Source organism: Labeo rohita, chromosome 25, assembly GCF_022985175.1.
Source record: "Labeo rohita strain BAU-BD-2019 chromosome 25, IGBB_LRoh.1.0, whole genome shotgun sequence".
In the NCBI taxonomy this organism is placed as follows: domain Eukaryota; kingdom Metazoa; phylum Chordata; class Actinopteri; order Cypriniformes; family Cyprinidae; genus Labeo; species Labeo rohita.
Window position 1 is genome coordinate 5923716 of NC_066893.1, and position 23678 is coordinate 5947393.

The 23678-nt window shown below is 33.8% G+C and overlaps 1 protein-coding gene across 1 annotated transcript; it reads right to left on the reverse strand.

Annotated features, from left to right (window-relative positions):
* Positions 1-1837: 1837 nt before the first annotated feature.
* ush1c (Usher syndrome 1C) lies at positions 1838-23343 on the reverse strand. Its single transcript, XM_051098943.1, is given in 23 exon segments — positions 1838-1960; positions 3157-3321; positions 4170-4223; positions 4644-4746; positions 5153-5323; positions 5325-5443; positions 5545-5661; positions 6369-6533; positions 6696-6745; positions 7254-7399; positions 7584-7649; positions 8624-8766; positions 9075-9131; positions 9224-9283; positions 9385-9469; positions 10659-10762; positions 10847-10904; positions 11017-11041; positions 11299-11407; positions 14413-14551; positions 15036-15179; positions 18788-18855; positions 23195-23343. Coding segments are annotated over 23 exon segments (2307 nt in total). The 5' UTR covers positions 23231-23343.
* Positions 23344-23678: the final 335 nt, after the last annotated feature.

The window sequence follows — 23678 nt, forward strand, 5'->3', positions numbered from 1 at the left end:
CTGAAAAGAAATGAGTGCTCATTGATTTCCCCCCCCAAAAAAAAAAAAAAAAGACAAATTAATACTACATGTCTGGATAATTGTTAACCAATGGTAGCTTCTAATTACTCTTAATAAACGATTCAAGGCAAAGCCAGATCTCACTCATTTCATGCCTCATGCCTTTAGTGTGGCATGACCATTAAATCAGTCTATAAAAAGCATTTGATCTTTAAAGGTGCACTTAGTATTTAAAATGTTTAAAATTACATACAAAAGGTGACAAAGTTGTTTTATTCTACATGTAGATGGCCACTGTATGGTGACCGCCATTGTGAAATCACATGACCAGCCATACGTTATTAGGTTTATCTTGGTAACCTCAATATTGGACATTTTTACTTACAGAACTGAGTTTTTCTACAAAGAAATTGGTGACCAAAAAGGCCAACCTGATCTCGTGATGAAAACATACCTGTGGGAACTTTTTCGCAAGATTCAAAATATATACCGCCATGTACGTTTTGTGATATATGCAATGTGAAATGTCCACTGAGTGGTGCTAAAAGAGTGTCTGTTTCTTTTTTCCCCAGAAGAGATGAAGGACATATGGTATGTTTTATGTGATGTTGGTTTTGTACCAACAGCTACCAAGTCACCACAATTCTGACTTGAAATGCCTGTTGAGTGGCGCTATAACTCTAATACTCTGTGACATTTTAAAATTACGTACCATCTGCACTACATGTAAGCACGATAGTATGAACAAAAGCAAACTTGCCATAAAAATCCTATTGCGAGGATGCTGTTTTAGCTTGTTTTCAATCTCCCATCTTTCAGCTCATTCATCATTAGTCATGTTTTTCACAGGATTTGTACCCAAGGATTCCACATCTTAAGTCCGAATCCATGCCAGGTGAGCTACCGAGCAAGCTTGCAAGCTGTAATTATAACTGTGTACGAAAACAATTACAAGTGCTTGTCGTTTTACCGCTTCTAGTGTTCATTTCTGCTGGAAACTGCAGTGATATGTACTTATTGCTGCGCATTTCTAATGCTATCTCATGTCAATTCATACATATTTTACTCAACCTTACTACAACATTTACTACAGTACTGTTCATGGTACACATATTAATACTGATAAAGGATTAGTTTGCTTTGTTGGATCCATTGGTAGCTTTTCAGTTGGTTCTGGATCTGCAGTGAAGTTTAGGTACAATATAAAGGCTCTTTCCCATCCACTACATACTTAAAACCACCTTCCATCAAGACAAATAATCAGTCGAGGTTTATCACCTACTGAACCAACAAAATGGAAACACACAGATTTCTGGTCACACTCACCCTTATAAAAAATGAAAACACACACCCAAGGTGCCATTTGGTGTGTATGCACTCTAATATTACATAACACACAATTTGAGTCTCCCATTTGTGCAGTGCACATGAGATCCACTCAAACGCTCCTTTCACAGCAAACAAGATGTATGATTGCAGCAAACAAGTATGATTGCATGGGAATATATAAGTGAGATTGAATTGTGATACATATGAGTTCAGACTGTGAGACCAGTTCAGTGTCATGGAAAGGTAAAAATATAAAGTATGTAACCAAAACAAGCATAATATTGCAATCATATACATAATGTTTTTGAGTATTTAAAATGATTTTTATAAAAAAATAAAATAAAAACTTCTATGGAAATGCCCATGGAAACATAAAATATTCCTCATGAAATGGCCACTTTAATTATTGTCTAAGAAATAACAAGGATGCATTTTACCAACATACTCCAGGGAAACATAGTAGACACTCCACATGCAGATGTATACACTCAGACAGCTGAGACTTCACTTAAGGATCAGAGTGTTGAGAGAGAGGAGGGGTGTAACACAAAATAATGATGACAGTTACTTGTTTCTTGCTGGATTTAAAGGATGTGTTGTACGTGACCATCCGTTTGAGCATCTCTGGGGGCTGAAACACACATAATTAGACTCTTAAAAATGCCACACAGTAACACACACACAGTAAATGGTTGCACCATCTCATTACACGCCATATAAGGTTTGTCTCGGCATGGCAAATAGGTCTATTAACTTATTATCTATGAATTCTGGCATCTGTGAGTTTTACAAATGCACTGACTGCTTGACTGCACTAATGCTCTATTACAGTGTGGTAAAGATGGTGAGGTGATAGAGACAGGATAATTTGAGAGAAAGGACACATGGTTCTGTAGATAAGAGTGAAAAAATAAGACAAATCATTGGGCATTTGCAACTGTTACAGTTTTTTATAACCACTAGGAGACATTTCTCAATACTTTGGTTGGTTTCTCAAAACTCTTCACACAGTAAAGCTTTATCCTTAACACTACCAGCTCACTATGTGAAGAGTTTTCCAAAATGACCAAAAAGAAACCAGCTCACTATGTGAAAAGTGAAATAATAAATGACCAAAGTTTATTTCTAATTTTTTGTCTAAATAGTTGCCAGGATGTTGCTAAATAGCAGCTAAGGTGTCTTTACTTATAACTTGGGTGCCTTCTTCAGTGTTAATCTAAAACTGCCAACCTAAAATGAATCACTGCACGATTTGTGGTATAACAATGGAGAATGTTGATAGCAATGCCAAGGTTTGATTTCCAGGGAATCCATGAACTGATATATGTATACCTTATATAAAAATTGGCTGCCAAGTGCATAAATTGTGAACTTCTCTAACCCTGACCCATAGCAAACAACTTTAACAATAATGAAAGACTGAAAAGACACCTCAAGGCAACAAGGTCTTCTCCTCTCTTGCCCTTCTTGTTACCCTTCTAAAATAACCACAGAATTTGGCAAGCACCCATTCATTTAATTATGGAGGCACAAGGACAGGGCAAAGCGATTAGCTTCCTTTGTGATCTGATGGAGTAGGACTGACTGTCTGATTGAGGAAGGGGAGAGCAGCAGTCTGTCAGGTTGATCAATCAAAGACTGTTTAATGCTGAAAGGGACATTGTGTATGCAGATGGAAATATCATCTTTCTTTTCACCTCTCTCTTCTGTCCTTTCCACCTTTTTAATCAGTGCAATCAGTAAAAGCAGCATTTATTTGGCCCTCCTTGAATTTGAAAAACTCATTATAATCAGTGAGTCAAACAGCAATTGGTTCAACAATCAAACCAATGAATCAAAGTCATAAAGATCATATATACACAGATACTTGCCATCTTGCATGGTCTCAGAGCGAAGTGTGGGTCTATGTGAGGTCTGACTAGGTAGCATGACGGGTTTGGACATGACAGGGTTGATCTGCCTCCGCTGGTTTGGAGAGCTGGGGGCTATTTGCTATGTAGAGGTTAGCAGTAAGGGACACAAACTTAAGGTCAGGGCATGATATACCTTCAAGAGTTATGCAATCCAAACCACACAACAAAAAACACTTTAGAAACCCTTCATATAGCACAAATACTCAATGTTTAAAAACTGAATTTTTAAAAAATATGAAATTCAATAAAATAAGAGTCTTTGTCTTTAAAATAAGTCATTTTTTGTAAAAATGAGGTCTGCATATCTATAGAACAGGTTAAAAGATACATCTTTGTACCTTATTTACACCTCAATGATACATATTGCTACCTTAAAGGTACATATTGTTACTAGGGCTGTCAGTCCATTAAAATTTTTAATCTAATTAATTACATCAAATTTGTCTGCATAATTACTCCCAAAAGATCATTTAAAGTCATTGTTGTGTAAAGCATCAAACAGACATTACAAAAAGTAGCTTCAGCAAGAAATAATATGTTTAATATTTGTGACTGATTTAATTTGAAATCACTATTTATACGTTCTTAAAATTTTCTTTCATTTTTAAATGAAATGACAGCTTTGTTGCTCTGAGACATGTATAATTCTATATCATTCAAATATATTCATTCAGAAATCTAAACTTCCTGAATCGGATATATCATGCATTATATTTTAAATTTTTTTTATATCATAACATGGAGCTGTTGTAAAGCATAATATTTTGTCTGTCAACTAGATGAAATATATTTAAAAGAACATTTAAGTCTGTTACATGGGGGCAAGAAAACACAAGTCTTTAACTGCAGTCTTATTTGAATCAAGCTAAAAATGGAATTAATTAAGTTAAATGTGAAGCATGTATCATTTACAAACTGAGGACTCACCAGTGGATTATTAGAGGTAGATATCCTGCTAGAATGAGATGTGTTTCTCATCAACTGGGCCACAAGGATAAAGTTTTCAACAGTCTAACAATGATAGGAATCACTAGCACTGAAAAATCTCAAACCAAATGATAGCATAAACAAAAAATAATCCTTTTCTAAGAAATATCTTTAAAAAGAAAATAATAATAGTTAAGCTCATCTGCAAAACAGCACACTCAAGGTATGCATGTATGTACAATGTATGAGGTGGGTAAAAATGAATAACAATTCTGAATCAAATCTATGTTTAATTTTCTGCAGTGGCTATGCAACATTAACCATGTGTTACAGCCAGACTGCAGTGTTCACTTCAGTGAAGACAGGAATGTCATGGAATCAAACTGGATTGAATAGTGATGAGCCTAAAGATTCCCACCCCTATACGACATACATAATCAATTCATGCTATGCTAACCATCAAGTCGTAGTCACCTTTGCACTGGGTAAACATGAGAGAACACTGGGAAAGGTGATGTGGAAGCTCCTTCTCTGACTGTAACCATTGTCCCCAAACCTGCTTCCCTGTTCGGATAAGCTTGGGGAGCGGGGATAGTTGGACAACTCTACATGGTACTTCACCTCCATGTGCAGGGGTGAAGGAGGAAGTGGTGGTAAAGGGAAGGAAAGGAAAGGAAGGAAAGACATAACGTTTGGCCAAGTATGGTGTACCCATTCAAGTACAGACACACAGTGAGCAAAGACACACACAGAGTAGTGGGCAGCCCAGGGAGCAGTTGGGGATTCTGTGCCTTGCTCAAGGGTCTCACCTCAGTTGTGGTATTGAGGGTGGAAAAGAGTACTGGTTATTCACTCCTCCACTGACAATCCCAGGTGGTACTAAGACTCAAACCTGCAACCCTTGCGTTAGAAGGCCAACTCTCTAACCATTAAGCCATGACTGAAGGAAAATAGTGGGGTGGAAAAGGGTGGTCGGCTATGACCTTTTGATGAATTGGGCTTGTCTGGGACTGGGTTGCATTGGGAGCTGTGTTCTTGGAGATGGAAGGCGATGACTGGATGTCTGGTAAAGAAGGGGTGAGGGTGGAGGGAGTGGTAAAGGAGGGGGAGCTTGATTGGATGTAGGTGGAGTTGGGGCTAGTCTTTTCAAAGGCTAAACTCTGGTCCACATCATCTAAGTTGATGTCATCAAGGTCAGTAGTGGCCAAGGTCAAGCCTCCAGGGAACCTTCGATTGGTGGGACCAGTTGACACAGGGGAACGGGTTGGAGACATCTAAAGGTATATTTTAATTGCTTAGAACTCTGAATGAACAAACTATGGACTAGAAGACCAACACAAATCAGGATACTGGATTGGAACTTGGTAGTTTTTACCTCTGGAGAATCATTTTCGACTGATGAGATTTGCTCTAATCTGGTTTGACAAAGCCTCTCCACCCAATGCTGCACCTTCTCTGATTCTTCCAGATCTTCCCTCTCAGTTTCTGACACCTGGTTGAATTAGTAAAGCCACACCCAAACATGGAAACTCTGATATAGCAATGAGAACTTGTTGAAATGCCATTGGAAAGGGCACAACTGTTCACACCCTGTTGAAAAGAACCAGCATATGCAGGTTAGGTATGTTTTGCACTGTAGCTGGTTTGAGCTCATTTAAGATGGTCTTTAGTTGGTCATGGGGTGGTTTAAGCTGATCCTGAGCTGGTTTAAACTGGTCAGGTGCTAGTTCTAAGCCAGGGATAGGCAATGTCAGTCCAGGAATGCTGCTGTCCTGCAGAGTTTAGCTCCAACCCTAATCAAACACACCTGAACCAGCTAATCAAGGTCTTCAGAATTACTAGGGCTACAGACAGGTGAGGGTTTTTTCAGGGTTGGAGCTAAACTCTGCAGGACATCTGCACTCCCGGACTGATGTTGCCTATCCTTGTCCTAAGCAGTTAGCTCCTGCTTAGGACCAGCTCATAGCCAGCTTTTAACCAGCTCAGGACTATCTTAAACCAGCTCATGACAAATTAAGAACCATCTTAAACCAGTTCAAACCAGCTGCCATGCTTCAAAACATATCTAACCAGATTATGCTGTTTTTTTCAAGAGGGCATGGCTACATACTGAATCAATTACACACAATTACACAAAAACAAGGAGCATGATTTGAGTCGGAAAACCCTACTGTAACCTCACTGTAAGAAGTCTGATACCTCTTGCAGAAGTCTGCTGATTTTCATCTGCTTCTCCCGCTCAAGTATCTCTTCCTTCTCCTTTGCAAGTTTCAGCTCGAACTCCATCTCTTTCTTGTTCTTTTTTTCAGCTGTGAGAGTGTCCGTCTTGGACATCTTCTTCTTCTTTTTTGTCTCTTTTCCTTTCTAAATATCCAAAATGATTTGAGAACACCTGGTGGACTTTTCACCAAGGTCAACCCAACTATCATGCAAACCATAAATTCTGGCATATCTCCAAGATGAACACCATATTCCATAGTTGTAGCACACCAAAACTTGCACAACATGCTTGCACACACAATGTACCTTTTTGAGTGTAGGCAACTTTCCTTCATAACGGTAGAACCAACCGAATGCTAAGAGAGCAAGAATGATACATTAAGTCCAATGCAAAAACTCAACCATGATATGGTGTATTCTGCAGATTCATCTAGCTGAAAGCTACCAAATGATCCAACCAAACAAAATATCAAAAAAGATAGTCTACATGCAGTTGAAGTGTCTCGAAATAGATTAAGTTTGTCGAAGAGAGTCTTTTTGTCTGTAATGCCATCTGAATTCTTCACTTACTTCATCGGTCTCTTCTTCAGACGAATCAGCAGCTGATGGAACCAGGAATTGATAGACACGGCACAACAAAAAGGCAAAAGATCAGACAGAAAGGCAAAGATCACACAAAGAGATGATGCATTCCAACATAAATGCACATCTGTTCATGCAGAGGAGAAAGGAGTAACATCAATGCAAAGTGCTTCACCTTTTGGGAAATGGTAACAGTTATTTGATCTTAGGAGAATAGCGTAGTTCTACTGAGGGATCCAAAGTTCATGCACTGGAGAGGTTTTGTAGGCATTGTCAACTTACTGGAGGTTTTAGGTTTGGGTGAAGGTGTGTTACGTGCAGGTGGTGGAGGTGAGGGAGAAGGAGCTGGGGAAGGAGATCTGGATTTTTCTTTGGAGCCCCAATCTTCTTCCCACTCTTTATGGTGCTTCTTTTCCGCTGCTTCAATTCTGACAAACACATGATGCAAATAGATTAAATTGAACACGTTTCCACAGGAAAAAAAAGTTGTGAAAGTCTGTAATTCCATCCCTCACAGCATTGCTTTCATCAATATCAATTTGCTCTGCTCTGCCTTCCGAGGTCTTTTTACTTTGAATATGTTTTTGCTAGGCTATATTACGCAAGTGTCACCTCTCCATCTCTTTGCGATAGCGTTCTTCTTCCTCTGCAGTCTTCTGTGATATCTCCATCTTTCTCCTGCAAAATATTGCACATATAAAACAATAAAATTGGTAACTTTTTAATGCAGATTTAATGAAGGAATTAAAATTTTTCATCAGCGGTCATCAGACAAAGACAAAGAGAAAGTGCCTGATTAATTTATTATCAATATACTGTATTACTACAGCTCAAACATGTTATATATTATAGCATAATTATAATAGTATTTATTGACAAAAGTAGTTATTTAGGCACATTTAGGCATATCATATAATGTAAAGATGTCTGCATTCTCATTTTTGTTTTAACCTTGAAGTGGATCAAAAAAGTCAAAGTTGTCCTAAGACAAGAATGGTGTATTGTTTTGGTTTTAGAACAACTTTGATAAAAGGTTTTGATCTACTTCAAATGTTGACTACTATATGCATTGCTAAAAACTTCATTTGGACAACTTTAAAGGCAATTTTCTCAATATTTAGATTTTTTTGCACCCTAAGATTCCAGATTTCAAATAGTTTATCTCTGACAACTTTTGTCTCCTTCTAACAAACCATACATCAATGGAAAGTGTATTTATTCAGCTTTCAGATGATGTATAAATCTCAGTTTTGAAAAACTAACCCTTATGACTGGTTTTGTGGTCCAGAGTCACATTTGTGTTTTGTCTGCTGTTATGCATTTGTTTTGGTAGATCTTTGATGTTTTGTCCATTGTTATGTCTATAGTCATGACTGTTTTACATGACAACGTGAGGTAATTTCAGTCTAATAAATCTATAGTCTCATTTAAACGTTAGCCATTCCAATACCAATTTGCCCACTTTTGATCACTGATAAGTTCTGTACCTATGATTTATGTGTGCTTATATAAATAAATTTATGTGACAAAATAATGTTTTATCTCAGAGGAACCATGAAAAAATGTTCTTTTACAGGTGTTTACATGTAAAAGAATACAGTCTAAATAGCTTAGCTGGTGTAGTGTTCAGTTGTGTGTGTTTTTTCACTGACTGGCGCTCTTTTTCCTGCTGTTCTTTGATGATTTTGTTGGTCTCTAATGCCACTCTCTTCTGATGCATTAGCTCTTGTCTTTCAAGCTCACGACGAGCTTCAGCCGCCAGCCGCTCCTCATCCGTCATAAACAGTTCGCTTCCCTGAAATTTACAGTGGACAAATCAGTACGTTTACAGAAATATACGCACAAATACAATCCATTAGATACTGTACAGACCACATGCTTGAAGCACAGGATGTTATATATGTCATGAATAAAGCTTAATTCACATGAATTTACCAACTATAGTGACAGTTAAATGAAAAAGACACTATAACCAACATCTACAGCTGTCAATTACAGCAGCTTTATACTAAGCAAATTGATTTTCATTCCACACAGCCCCACAGAGCATTGCGTTGAAACTTCTGATGTTGAAATGTATTAGTGGGCTCTCAGTGAACTTACAGCTCCAGTGAGGACAGTGATGGTTAGACTCCTGCTGCTCTTTAACACTCGCACCGCCTGAAAACACATACATTAGCGACACAGTTAACAGTTAACTATGCAAAGAGGTTCTTCATTAATTGATGACATTTGGGCAAGATCCTGCTCACTTCTTGATGACTCAGGTTGGTGAAATCCACCCCATTGACTTCCACAATCTGGTCGCCAACCTACAAGGCACACCAACACACAGTAGAGTGTTAGTACTATGCTAAAATCAATTAGTAATGGTCTATTAATGCAGTTCAATCTGGGAATTAAATTAAATGACCTGTAAGCCCACTTCAGCTGAAACTGAACCCGGCTTCACATTGCTCACATAGATGCCTGGTTTCTGTGTTGGTCCACTCGATATGCTATAATGGACAATCGAAAGACATGTTTAGGAAATCTTTCTTTGTCTCAACATTCAACAAAAAAAGTAGGTTGGTTAAAGGAGAAGTCCACTTCCAGAACAACAATTTACAGATAATGTACTCACCCCCTTGTCATCCAAGATGTTCATGACTTTCTTTCTTCAGTCGTAAAGAAATTGTGTTTTTTGAGCAAAACGTTTCAGGATTTTGCTCCATAAAATGGACTGATATGGTGCATTGAAACGTCCAAAATGCATTTTAAATGCGGCTTCAAGCGATCCCAAATGCGGCTGTAAATGATCCCTCGTGGAAGAATGGTCTTTTCTAGTGAAACAATCGGTTATTTTCATTAAAAAAATACAATTTAAATACTTTTTAATCTCAAATGCTCGTCTTGTCTTGCTCTGCCTGAACTCTGCGAATTCTGGCTCAAGACAGTTAGGGTACGTCAAAAAACTCCAACCATATTTTCTCCCTCAAATTTTCTCACTCCTTCAAAAATCATTTCAAAATCATCCTACATCACTGCAGAAGTGAACATGCAAAGAAGATGCAAACACCCTTAACAAAAAAGGTAAAACAGCGATATAGGATTTTGAAGTTGAGGGAGAAAATATGGTCAAAGTTTTTTGACGTACCCTAACTGTCTTGAGCTAGAACACACAGAATTCAGGGAGAGTAAGACAAGACGAGCATTTGACATTAAAAAGTATATAAATTGTATTTTTTTTAATGAAAATAACTAATCGTTTGCTAGATAGACCCTTCTTCCTTAGCTGGGATAATTTACAACTGCATTTGGGATTGTTTGAAGGCACATTTAAACTGCATTTTGGAAGTTCAAAATCGGGGCACCATATCAGTCCATTATATGGAGAAAAATCCTCAAATGTTTTCCTCAAAAAACATAATTTCTTTATGACTGAAGAAAGAAAAACATGAACATCTTGGATGACAAGGGGGTGAGTAAATTATCTGTACATTGTTGTTCTGGAAGTGGACTTCTCTTTTAAGAAACAAAAGAAACATAACAGCATTTCAGTGCAAAGACAAACATATGGTTATGCAGTGCACTTCATGACATTTTTCAAAATTTGGGGGATAATCCCAAAAAATAATTAATTTTATTCATAATTTTTAATTAAGTGTGCTATAGTGTATAGTTAGAGTAATCCAATCTCTTACTTACCTGATTCCCATGCCTTTGGTGCCCACCAAGCTAAGGAATACTTTCTTTTCCTTGATTTCTTTACCTCCAATCGAAGCCAAACCAGCCACACTAGTCTTCTTCTCCTAAGATGAAACAATAAGCAGGGCTAAATAAAAAAATAATAACAACTTGAACTTTAAAAAAGGACGATATGATGAAACTCTTACCCCTGATTCAGACACAAACTGATCCACAAACTGCCACTTCAGTTTGTCTTCAGAGGAGCTGATTATGACAAAAAAATAATTTAGCAATAGCATTAAGGAAATTTATTTCACAGTTATTCCACATATTGGAGAATTTTGTGTAATTCAAGTGAGTGATAACACCAAATTACCTCTTGACAGGAATCATTCCCACATCTGTGAAGAGAGTCACAATGGGAATAAGTAACAAACAACATCAATAAATAATGAATCATTAATAATAATGAATACTCTGCGGGAAGACATAGTCCCATGAACTACTCAACTGTTAAATCAATCACAGTTCAACTGTGATTGAATCAGTGAAACTGAGAGCTTAATTAATTAACCCCAGTAGAATTAGAGGCAATTCCTTTTGCTCTAATTAATAAAGTCAGCTTTGCATGTAACAATATAAGACTGTAAAATCTTACGGCGGACTTTTAAAGACACAGTCTTCTTGGTCTTGATGAGGTTAATGACCTCCTCATGAATGCAGGACGAGATGGAGTAGCCATTAATACGTACAATCTCATCACCAATCTGAAGAAAACACAACAAACCACATTCATATAAAATACGTAACATATGTGACCCTGGACCACAAAACCAGTCTTATGTTGCACGGGTATAATTGTGGCAATAGCCAAAAATACATCAGATAGGTCAAAATGATCCATTTTTCTTTTATGGCAAAAATCATTAGGATATTAAGTAAAGATCATGTTCCATGAAGATATTTTGTAAATCTCCTACCATAAATATATCAAAACTTAATTAGTAATATGCATTGCTAAGAACTTCATTTGGACAACTTTAAAGGTGATTTTCTCAATATTTTGATTATTTTGCACCCTCAGATTCCAGACTTTCAAATTGTTGTATCTCACCCAAATATTGTCCTATCCTAACAAACCATACATCAATGGAAATCGTATTTATTCAGCTATATCAGCTATTCAATTGATGTAGTACTAAAATACCAGTAGCACTTTATTATACTAAAAAATTTCCCAGTATATATATACATATTTTGCACTCAAAACATAAGGGCTTCATTTGAATTCTTTGACCTTGATTAATGTAAGAAACATTAATCATGACGATTACAGTAAAGGACAAGTAAAGTGTGTTTAGATGGGAAGGATGGGAAGAATTTAAGAAGGCTTATTGCGCCCCCTAGTGGAGAGATGATGCACTGATCATGTTTTTTTGTGTACTTGTTTTTGCTACATTGTGGGGACCAAATGTTCCTACAAGGATAGTAAAACCTGAAATTTTTGACATTGTGGGGACCGGCCTGTTTTTAAAAATGATTAAAAATAGTAAATGATGTTTATCTGAAAGTGTAACAATGCAAACATATTTTCTGTAAGGGGTAGGTTTAGGATTAGGGTTGGGTTAGGGGATACACAATATCATTTGGTCAGTCTATGGAAAGTCCCCACAATTCACAAAAACAAACATTACACAATGTGTGTGTGTGTGTGTGTGTGTGTGTGTGTGTGCAGCACCAGTAAATTACACACATCAATTGGAATGTTTAACATTTTATATCAGCTATTTAATATAAGGCAAAAGAGTCTGTACTTTGAGTCCCAACATGTTTAAAGTAGTAAATCACACAAACTTGACCCATAATGTTCTACATTTTTTGTTACATAATATACATTACTTGCTGAAACAGTGAAAGCAATGCTGTTTATATGTGCCATTCTACAAAACTGGTTCAAAGTCAGAGTTGGAAAACTGTGTCTTTTTCCACAAATTTTGTATGCAAATTGTATAATAGCTAAAGTACACATTTGTAGTAAGTGTGCAGTTAATTCTCATATTGTATTTTCAGAAAGTTAATATTTGTCCTCTCCCCAAATTTGTCACTACCGAAACACAGTAATATATAATTTAATAAAAATGGTTATACCGACCTGCAGTATTAAGATACTTTTTTAATTAAAAAGCTTTAACCCTTTAACTGTCACCATCCCCTCTGTAGAACGTTTACTTCACCTTATTACAAATAAATCCTAATCTAATCATGACATGACTCCTAAATAGATATTTTACCATATTCTTGTGTTACAAATCATGTAGGAAAAGTAATACATTAATATATGTCAAGAGTGCATCTTAAAAAAATCTACATCATAACAGGAGTTCTGACCTTTGTCACAAAAGACTTTCTTTGTTGCCTTTTTCCCTATCACAATTTAGAAATCATAAGAAATTATGTATTAGTTCAAAACTTAAAATCTCAAAATTCATCCTTTGAAAGGCATTTTAAAATGCAACATTGCATTACCTTGGAAATTTGTACATCAAAATCATATTACAAAATGTTTTTATTCATGAATTCTAAAAATTTAAGTCTGGATAGTGCATTTTTATGTCTGTGTTCAAAAATGGGAGTGAAAGTTAAAGAGTTAAGAGGTAAATCAATAACAGTTACAATTTTAACAATTTTTCAAACGTGATTTATGAGATTTGTTGTATTTTGAATCTAATTTATCTTTGTGAAAGACAAAAATTTAATCATACTGATTTTAAAGTTAAGGATTCAATAGTTTAAATATGCACTGAACAAGAAACTATCATAACATCTTAGTTGATAATTCAGAAGAAAAAAAAACGTAAGATGGATTTAGCTGGTTTTGCATCTGAACTCTTCATTTTAACTCACATACTAAAACACAACTAAAACATACTGAAATACTAAAAAAAATTGCTTAACTGTACTAAAACTTTATTTTACCCAAATAAATGATTTTGTGTTCCCATTTGTTACAATAATGACATGTTTCGGTCGTGACTGTTTCCTTAGTGACAATTTTATGGAATAACACCCAAAAAAACAAAGATGTCACTACCGAAACTTCATGTCACGTCACTTCGGTACTGACAATTTTAGGGTGCTTTCACACCTGTAGATCGATTGCTTTGTTCCGAAACAGGGGTTAAAATTATTACAATGTTGCTTAGTACAACTTAACATTTCAAGTTGAATAAACTTATTTTAGTTGACTGACCAAAAATTTTAAGGCAGCAGGGTAACAAATTATTTTAAGCTGACTCAACAAATTGTTAAAATTCAGTAGTTAATATCAGTCTCAGCCAATGAACTAAAACATACAGTGTTTCAGTAGTGACATGAAAATGCCAAACACATTTTTTTTACATACTGTTTCATTATATAGAAACAAAATATAAAATGTTTTTTTTTTTCTTTTTTTTTCAAAAAATTAAAAATATATTTTTAAAAACAACAATGGAATAAAATACAAAAATTATTTCAATATCATTTTCATAAGCTGAAATTTAGGGGTTAGGGTTCGGGACAGCCACTTCCCAAACACAGGTACCCACTAAATGATGATTTTATATATATTACCCTTACTTATATTTTAAATATTATTGTGGGTTCCAATAGAAAATTAGTAAACATCTAAGATTTGAATACTCAAATGCTTTTTAAATGTGTGTTTTTGATTGTGGGACAGCAGTGTGCACCAATTTTATAGAATAGCCCATATATGAGTTGATTTTCTTACCTGCAGGCCGACATTTCCTGCCTGTCCATCTTTGACTGTCTGTGATATGAAGAGGCCACAGCCGAACTCCAGCCCACCTCGAACACTCAAACCCAGACCCTCAGGATGTGTGCGGTCCAGACGGACTTCCTTCAACTTCCTGCTCATAGAAAACAAAACAGAAGCATCTACAATTAGTCAAATTTGAACAAATTTAGTGCAATGTATTATGTTCCACTATAGTCTTTGTTAATGATTTGATATTTTTTATGGTTTTAGTTAAATATAACCCTGATATATATAATAAAATGTTTTTACTCTTATTTCCTTTTATCTCTGAGAAAACACAACGGGAGGAGACAGAATCCAGTTCACTGTGGCCCTATTAGCGCTGTGCATTAGACACGGTTGAATAAAGCTTCTCTCTCTGTGCTCATAATAACGCTGTTCCACTGCCACGTTTGACTGAGCATGAGAGAAAACAATGATTCTCTTTAGAGATGAGAGCGGTGCTGTCATTCTACCTCCTCTTCTCATTTCCAGTGTCCTTTTTCTCCCTGCATCTGTTATTCATTTCCATGCATCTCAAAAGCATCTTATCCTAACACCTCTTTATTGTCTATGTTCTTGGTTTCCTCTCTCACCTGGATCTCTTGGGCGTGAGTTGGTCGTACTGCACCTGGTGCTTCAGAGGAATCAGGGGTCTGATGGCATCAAACAGTGGAAGGCGTTTGGGCTCATTTATTACCAGCTTCAGGTCGCCGACCAGGACAGGAATGTCCATGGATCTGTGAAGGGCAGAGAAGAGTGATTTAAACAGGACCTGGTTGAGCACATGCAAATAGGAGGGCTACATTACAACAGCACAAAGAGTTTGCGGATTAAAAGACCTTTTCCTAAATTACAACCGGTCCAATATACTGAATCTCTGTTATTCAGTCATTATTTAATATTTTCCATTAAGGTAAATGAAAGATCATAAACATGAAGCATAAGACAAGTGTTAAGACAAGAATATGTTTAGGTTTAATGATTAAGTGTCTACGTTCTGCACCAATAAACAGAACTGCAAAATAATGACTGTTATCCAACAGGTTTCTAAAACAACAAATAAAATAAAATAAAATAAATAATTTCCAGAAAATTTCAGCATTTTATCACCGGTTCTCAATAATGTAATGCAAAATACAGCTCATTACTGTATCATGAAAGTTTATACATCTTGGTATAAAAAAAAAAAAAAAAAAATAAAATAAAAAAAAAATATATATATATATATATATTTTTTTTTTTTATGGTATACTACAGTAATGAAAATTAGGAATGCACTGACACTGAAATTTTGAAATTTTGAATGATAATGAATCTGATCTCAGTCATTATATAACATTTTTCATCAAGTTAAATTAAAGGTCATAAACATAAAAAAAAAAAAAATGATGAATTGTGTAAAATCTGCATCACCAAACAGAATTGCAAAAATAAGGAAATTTTTAAATTAAATTAAACTAAAATAATAAAATAAAATAAAATAAAATAAAATACCACTGGTTCTCAATACTGTAATGCACAATACTGCTTAAATCCCATCACTGTATCATGAAAGTTAATACAACATAATATACATTTAAAAATAATTTATATCTTCAAAATATTTGTAAAATAGTATGTTTTTGGCTGAAGAAGTTCTGGCTGATATTTATAGTCAATGGTTATTTTTAATACAGAATCTGTGTTTTTCAATCATTATGTAATATTTACATTATTTAATATAAGATAAATGAAAGGTCATAAACATAGAGCATAAAACAAGGTTAGGTTTAATGATGACGTTTTTAATTTCTGCACCACAAAACAGAATTGCAAAAATAGTGATTGTTGCCTGACAGGTTTCTTAAATAAAATAAAATAAAATAAAATAAAATAAAATAAAATAAAATAAAATAAAATAAAATAAAACATTTCTGCACTGACACAAATTTTGCTTGATATTTATAACTGGACTTTTTTTTTTTTTTTTTTTTTTTACATGCTTTCAGAAAAATCAGGTTTTTCCTTAACCTGAAAGTTACAAAATGTACTATTTGATTATTTATATATAAATATTTAAAGTTGTCTAAATAAAGTTCTTAGCTATGCATATTACTAATCAAAAATTTTGATATATTTATGTTAGGGAATTTACAAAATATCTTCTTGGAACATGATCTTTACTCGATATCCTAATGATTTTTGGCATAAAAGAAGAATCAATAATTTTGACCCATACAATGTATTTTTGGCTATTGCTACAAATATACCCATGCTACTTAAGACTGGTTTTGTGGTCCAACGTCACAATTATTCTATATAAAGTATTACTTGTTGTGATTTTTAAAGTTACTAGCCTATATTAATTATTTCATAAACAGCCTGATTTGTTCCTTGCTGTGGAAAATGACACTTTATACCCACATAAAGCTTATGAATTTGGAGGCAGCTGCTCTATGAATCATTGATATTTCACTCCTGACTCAGATATCAGAGACAAAGGGACGCGAGAGAATGGCTGCCCTTGAATGCAGGAAGGACAGTGGAAATGATCTGATCCAAGTTACTTTTCCATTGGATTAAACCTCTTATTTCAGTCCAGCGGAGCAACGCTGTGTTGATTTACGCACAAGATCACAAATAAAGAGCTGAGGGAATGCATTCAGCATTGCCTACTGTTACACTCCGATAAACAGACACTGAATACTTTTGTGCTTTTGAATGCACCGTGGAGTTTTCATTTGATCAACAGATTACCAGAACTACTGATGGTAAATTACATTATTTATCAGCCTCTAAAAGTTTCCAGTACACACTACTGCTGCTGAGACATTTAGACACCATTTATATTCTTAGCAGAATTTAAAATTTTCAGTTTAATGAAAAAGTATGCAATATCTGTCAACTGCAATTAAACAAATAGATTTTTACATTTTCTGGTTACTATGGTTTTCTAAGTATTTGCTAGGTTGTTGTGGTGGTTGCAAAGTAGTTTGTTCAAATCACTAACTCTGAGTAATAGTTGTATAAATTGCAGATCATTTTGCATTTTTGAGCCTATACAGTTTAAAACAACAACAACAACAACAACAACAACAACAATAATAATAATAATAATTAGTATTATTGACAATACCTATTAATTGTATTATGGTATGTATTTTATTAACAACAGCAATGTTAATAATAATAATAATAATAATAATACATTGTTATTATTATTAGTAGTAGTAGTAGTAGTAGTAGTAGTAGTAGTAGTAGTAGTATTCAATATGAACTATGAAATATGAACTACAATAATAATTTATATTATTGACAATAACAATAATAATTATATTATAGTGTATATTTTATCAACAACAAAAAACAATACTACTACTACTACTACTACTACTAATAATAATAATAATAATAAAAATATGCAGTATAATAATTAGTATTATTGACAATAACAAAAGTATTTATATTATAGTATATAATAATAATAATAAATAATAATAACATCTATAACAACAACAACAACAACAACAATAATAATAATAGCCAAATTCGCAAGAATAATATCAGTATTACTGACACTTATTATTATTATTATTATTATTTAAAATATGCAATATAATAATAATTAGTATTATTGACAATAACAATAGTATTTATATTGTAGTGTATATTTTATTAACAACAACAATAATAATAATAATTATAAGTATTATTATTATTATACAATATAATAATTAGCATTATTAACAACATTAACTATTATATTATGGTATATATTTTATTAAGAATAACAATAACAATTATTATAATGTAGTTTTTTAAATAACAGCAACACTTATTATTATTATTATTATTATTATTATTATTATTATTATTAAAATATATACAATGTAACAATTAGTATTATTAACAAAAACAATTATATATATATATATATATATATATATATATATATATATACTTTATTATTACAGTTTTTATTCTATTATTTTTATTATTATAATGTATATTTTTGAATAACAGCAACACTAATAATAATAATAATAATAATAACAATAATTATTATTATTATTTGTTTTTTGTCATTTAATTTAGTTTATTTTTATATATAATAGCCTATTACATGAATATTTTTATTATTAACAATCTAAAATATTATTCATAACAAAGGAAGTCATTAAACTATGTGAATGCTGTGGGGAAATTAAAATTAAAAATAAAAATAAACATAAACTATTTAAATTGTTCCAAATCAACTCCAATGTCAGGCCACATGTAATAAAACAACAAAACTAAGTTTTCTAAGGTTATTATTATATTCTTATTCTTATTCTTATTCTTAATAAATATTTTAGAGTGAACCTACTGGTGGTACATGCGGAGAACATCATATAGATAGTCCTTCTCTGCTTCATTATCAATCAGCAGCTCCACCTGCACAACACAAACACACAAACATCTGGTCAGATCATCATTAATAATCAGAAAAGCAATCATATGCCCATCCTTTACCTGGTGACGGCTAATCTGCTGTAGAAATGTTTTGAGGAAGCGTTTTGGCCAGTCAATGATGTAACACATCTCTCTCTCACTGAGTGAGAGACTAAGACGGAAGGTCAGGAGAAGGTGGAGTGAGGAGGAGAGGTCGGGACAGAGAGAGAAGAGGTGGAGGAACTATTGTGTGTCTGTAAGTCAAGCGGCTCTCAGATTGGCTGGGTCTGCTGTTGTTTTCAGTGGAATAGGTCAGGTGGATCTTTTCCTGCATTGTGAGTATCATTAATTCAGATCTGCTCCGCTGAGCCTGTTAATGTTCCCGAGCTCAGATAAAGACGTTTATCATGCTAGCAGTGTCACCTTACATAAGAGTGTTGGTGTGTTATTATCATAAGAATGCTAATGAAGTGTATGTAATGTGAGGTTGGCATGCTAAACTGAAAAGCCAAACTTCTTGGGTTCTCTGAATGAAAGAATGAATGAATGAATGAATGAATAAATAAGCTGAATGAACAAACAAATGGCTGGATAAACAATGTTAAATGGATAGAATGAACAAACAAACAAAGGAAATGGTTGAATAAACAAACACACACACACACAAAAGCAAACTGAATAACAAATTGAATGCACTGAATGAACGAACAAACAAATGAATAAACAAAACAAAAACAAACAAATAAATTAAATGGCTGGAAAACAAATGAAAGAGCAAAATAAATAAATAAATAAAATGGACTAAACAAACAAACAAATAATTAAAATGGCTGGATAAACAAACAAACAAAAGAGCAAAACTAAATAAATAAATTTAATGGACTGAATGAACAAACAAAAATGAATGGATGAACAAAACAAGCAAACTAATAAAATGGCTTAAAAAATAAATGAATTAAATTGCTGGATAAACAAACAAACAAAAGAGCAAAATGAATGAATGAATGAATGAATGAATGAATGAACAAAATTGACTTAATAAAGAACAAACAAATAGATTAACAAAACAAACAAATAAAAACGGTTTGAAAACAAACAAGCAAATAATTAAACTGAATGGACTGAGTGAGCAAACAAAAATGGATGGATGAACAAACAAACAAATAAAATGGCTTGAAAACAAAAACAAACAAACAAACAAATTTAATGGACTGAATTAATAAACAAAATGAATGTATAACATAAAAACAAAGAACAAAACAAAACAAACAAATAATAAACAAATAAATAAAGTGGCTAGATAAATAAATGAATTAACAAAATGAATGAATGAATGAATGAAAATTGACTAAATGAACAAACAAAAATGGTAAGCTGAATAAAACAAACAAATAAAATGGCTTGAAAACAAACAAATAATTAATTCATTTAATTGGCTGAATAAACAAACAAAAATGGACAGATGAACAAAACAAAATGGTTTGAAAACAAACAAGCAAATAATTAAATTGAATGGACTGAATGAGCAAACAAAAATGGACGATTGAAAAAACAAACACATAAAATGGCTTGAAAACAAACAAACAAATAATTCAAATGGCTGGATAAACAAATGAACGAAAGAGCATAATGAATAGATAAATAAACTACATAAACCAACAAAAAATAATGGACGAACAAAACAAAAACAAACAACACAAACAAATAAATTTAATGGACTGAATAAACACAAAAAACTTATGGATAAACAAACAAACAAATGAAAAGGCTTGAAAACAAATTAATAAACAAAACAAACAAACAGACAAACAGATAAATAAAGTTGTTAGATAAACAAACATGAATGTGTAAAAAATGAATGAATGAATGAATGAATGAATGAATGTGGACTAAATGAACAAACAAAAACAAATAGGTAAACTAAACAAACAAGAAAACGGCTTGAAAACAAACAAATAAATCATAAATTAATTTAATGGGCTGAATGAACAAACAAAAATGGACAGGGGTGCGTTTCCCAAAAGCATCGTTAGCCAACTATGGTCGCAAGTTCCGTCATTACCAACATAGTTTAACGATTCGGTGTTTCCCAAAACCATAGTTCAAACGAACATTCGCAAACAGCGTCACAAACTTACATGGTTGGAACTAGAGCTCTCGACCTGTGGTTAGAAGCATAGTTTCTTGTTAGTAAGACATATGGGCTCAATAAATTATGCTCTTGGACACAGTAAGCAAGCTAACATGCAGTGCGATCTATATCTTTCACTCGATCTAAATATAAATGCATTTTAATCTATGTATTTTTCAGCTTCCTCTGCAAGCGACATTTTTGAATAGTGCACATGCGCATAAATGCCTACGGGAACCCTGGAGTATGAAGTAAGAGGGAACCTACGATGAATCAAACATCAAATAAAGCGAAATGACAGGGAACAAAAACTAGTAAATTAGTCATCAGGTGCCATGTTTAATATAGCTGCATTTTAGAGATCTCTAATAAGTTAAATAGCATAAATCATTACTCGGTGACGTCATTAACAGCGGCCCTACAATGTTGAACTAACGTGGTTCAAACGACGGAGATGCGACTGTGTTCGGGAAACAGTCGTGACTAGCTAGTTAGTTTCCAGAACAATGCATCGTACTATGGAGGTTAATCAGTGAGTTACATTGTTGTATGGGAAACGCACCCCTGATGAACAAAACAAACAAACACATAAAATGGCTTGAACTCAAACAAACAAACAAATTTAATGGACTGAATTAATAAACAACATTAATGTATAACAGATAAAAACAGAGAACAAAACAAAACAAACAAACAAATAAATAAAGTGACTAGATAAATAAATGAATTAACAAAATGAATGAATGAATATGGACGAAATGAACAAACAAAAATGGACAGATGAACAAAACAAACAAAAAATGGCTTGAAAACAAAATTAATTTAATTGTCTGAATAAACAAACGAAAATGGACAGACTGATGAACAAAACAAATAAATAAAATGGCTTAAAAACAAACAAAAAAATTTAATAGACAAACAAAATATATGGATAAATAAACATAAAATGGCTTGAAAATGAATGAATATCTATCTATCTATCTATCTTTATATATATATATATATATATATATATATATATATAAACAAAAACATAAAATATTAAACTATGTGAACACTGAGGGGAAATAAAAAAGGACACCCAAATCAACAACCATCCATATCAACACCAATATCAGTCTTCATGTAATAAAACAGTGACTGACTCAAAGACTATTTAAGCAGTCGTAAACATTTTGATAAGCCCAGATGGCAGTCCACCTTTGGACTTTAGCATCATAAATTGACACTAAAAGCAGATATCCGTAACTAAAATCAACTTTATACCCTCCTCTGTTTATGCTATTTGAAAGAGACAAATTAACAGAAAGGTCGACAGCATAATGTATTTGTCATAGAGGAGAAACCAAAATAAAATGCAAAGCTTTCTAATTTATAGTGTGGCACAGGTTTGCCACCCCCATCTACAGGCAATAAGACAGGCTCAACAATAAATGGCACGATCATTTCCGCCTGACCACACATCTCTGCCACTTCAGCTAATGCTGTAAAAAACTGTCCATTGTGTAACTCCATGCACACAACAGATGGTACAACTCTACAGTTACACACAGCGGTCACATGGTGTCTTAAAAATAAATATGAGCATATAAATAGCAGCCAGAATTAAATACTTCAGAGTTAATTAAATATGTAATCAAACATGCAACCACAACAAAATGTTAACTTCACATTTAAAAGGAGATAAAAAGTAATTAATACATGTTGTACAGCTATTTTTTAGCACACATAGTACATCTGTCACCTCCTCAGCCAATCAGAACGCGTATATTATGCGACGTCACACACAGCTTACCTTTACACCGGTAAATTACGCCTTTAGACTAAAATGCAATAAAATGCGTCTAAACATGTCATTACTTCGAAATCGTTAAACTATACTAGTAACATGTTAACTGTAAAACCATCTAAAACACCACAGAGTGGACCTAGGTGTTGCTAGGTGTGGACCTTTACAGTGCAAAACAAACTTAACCGATCAAATAACGACGGTTTCTATGGACACAGTAATACTTTTCATATACAAAACTAGGCGAATATTAATTTGACTTACTTTAGTAATATTTTATAGCGTAAAAGTGAAGGATGCGGGCTCCTTCGCTATTCTTGAGCAGCGAGAGCGAAAGAACCAGACCAATAATAACTAATAGTAATGCTAACAACACAGTTAACACATATTTTAAATTAGACAGTAACAGTTTCAAAGCCCACCTTATGCCGAAATTCCTTCGCCACTTTTCGCTCCATGATGAACGGCGGGTGTTTTCCGGGTGTGTGTTGTTGTGTTGGCGTCCCGTCAGTCAGTCCGCTGTGTGAGCGGACAGTGGAGTATCAGGGCCGGTCATAGGTCGAGTTCTGCTGCTGTAATATTGCTGTTAGCTTTATTACACATGCTGACATGGATGGTGGCAATTCATATTGCTCTCTAAAACGCAACAGTGACCACATAAAAGTGGGAAGTGAAGCCACAGACTATGTATGGACGTTATTGCATATCAATATATATTAAAAAAAAAAAAATAAATAATAATAATAATAATAAAAACAACACATGGAAAAATCTCAAAAGCAAAACTATCTATCTGTCCGTCTGTCCATGCATTATTTTGTCTATTCATCCATTTGTCTGTCTATCCATCAATTTTTTATTCATCCATCCATCTATCCGTCCGTTCATCTGTCCGTCTATCTATCT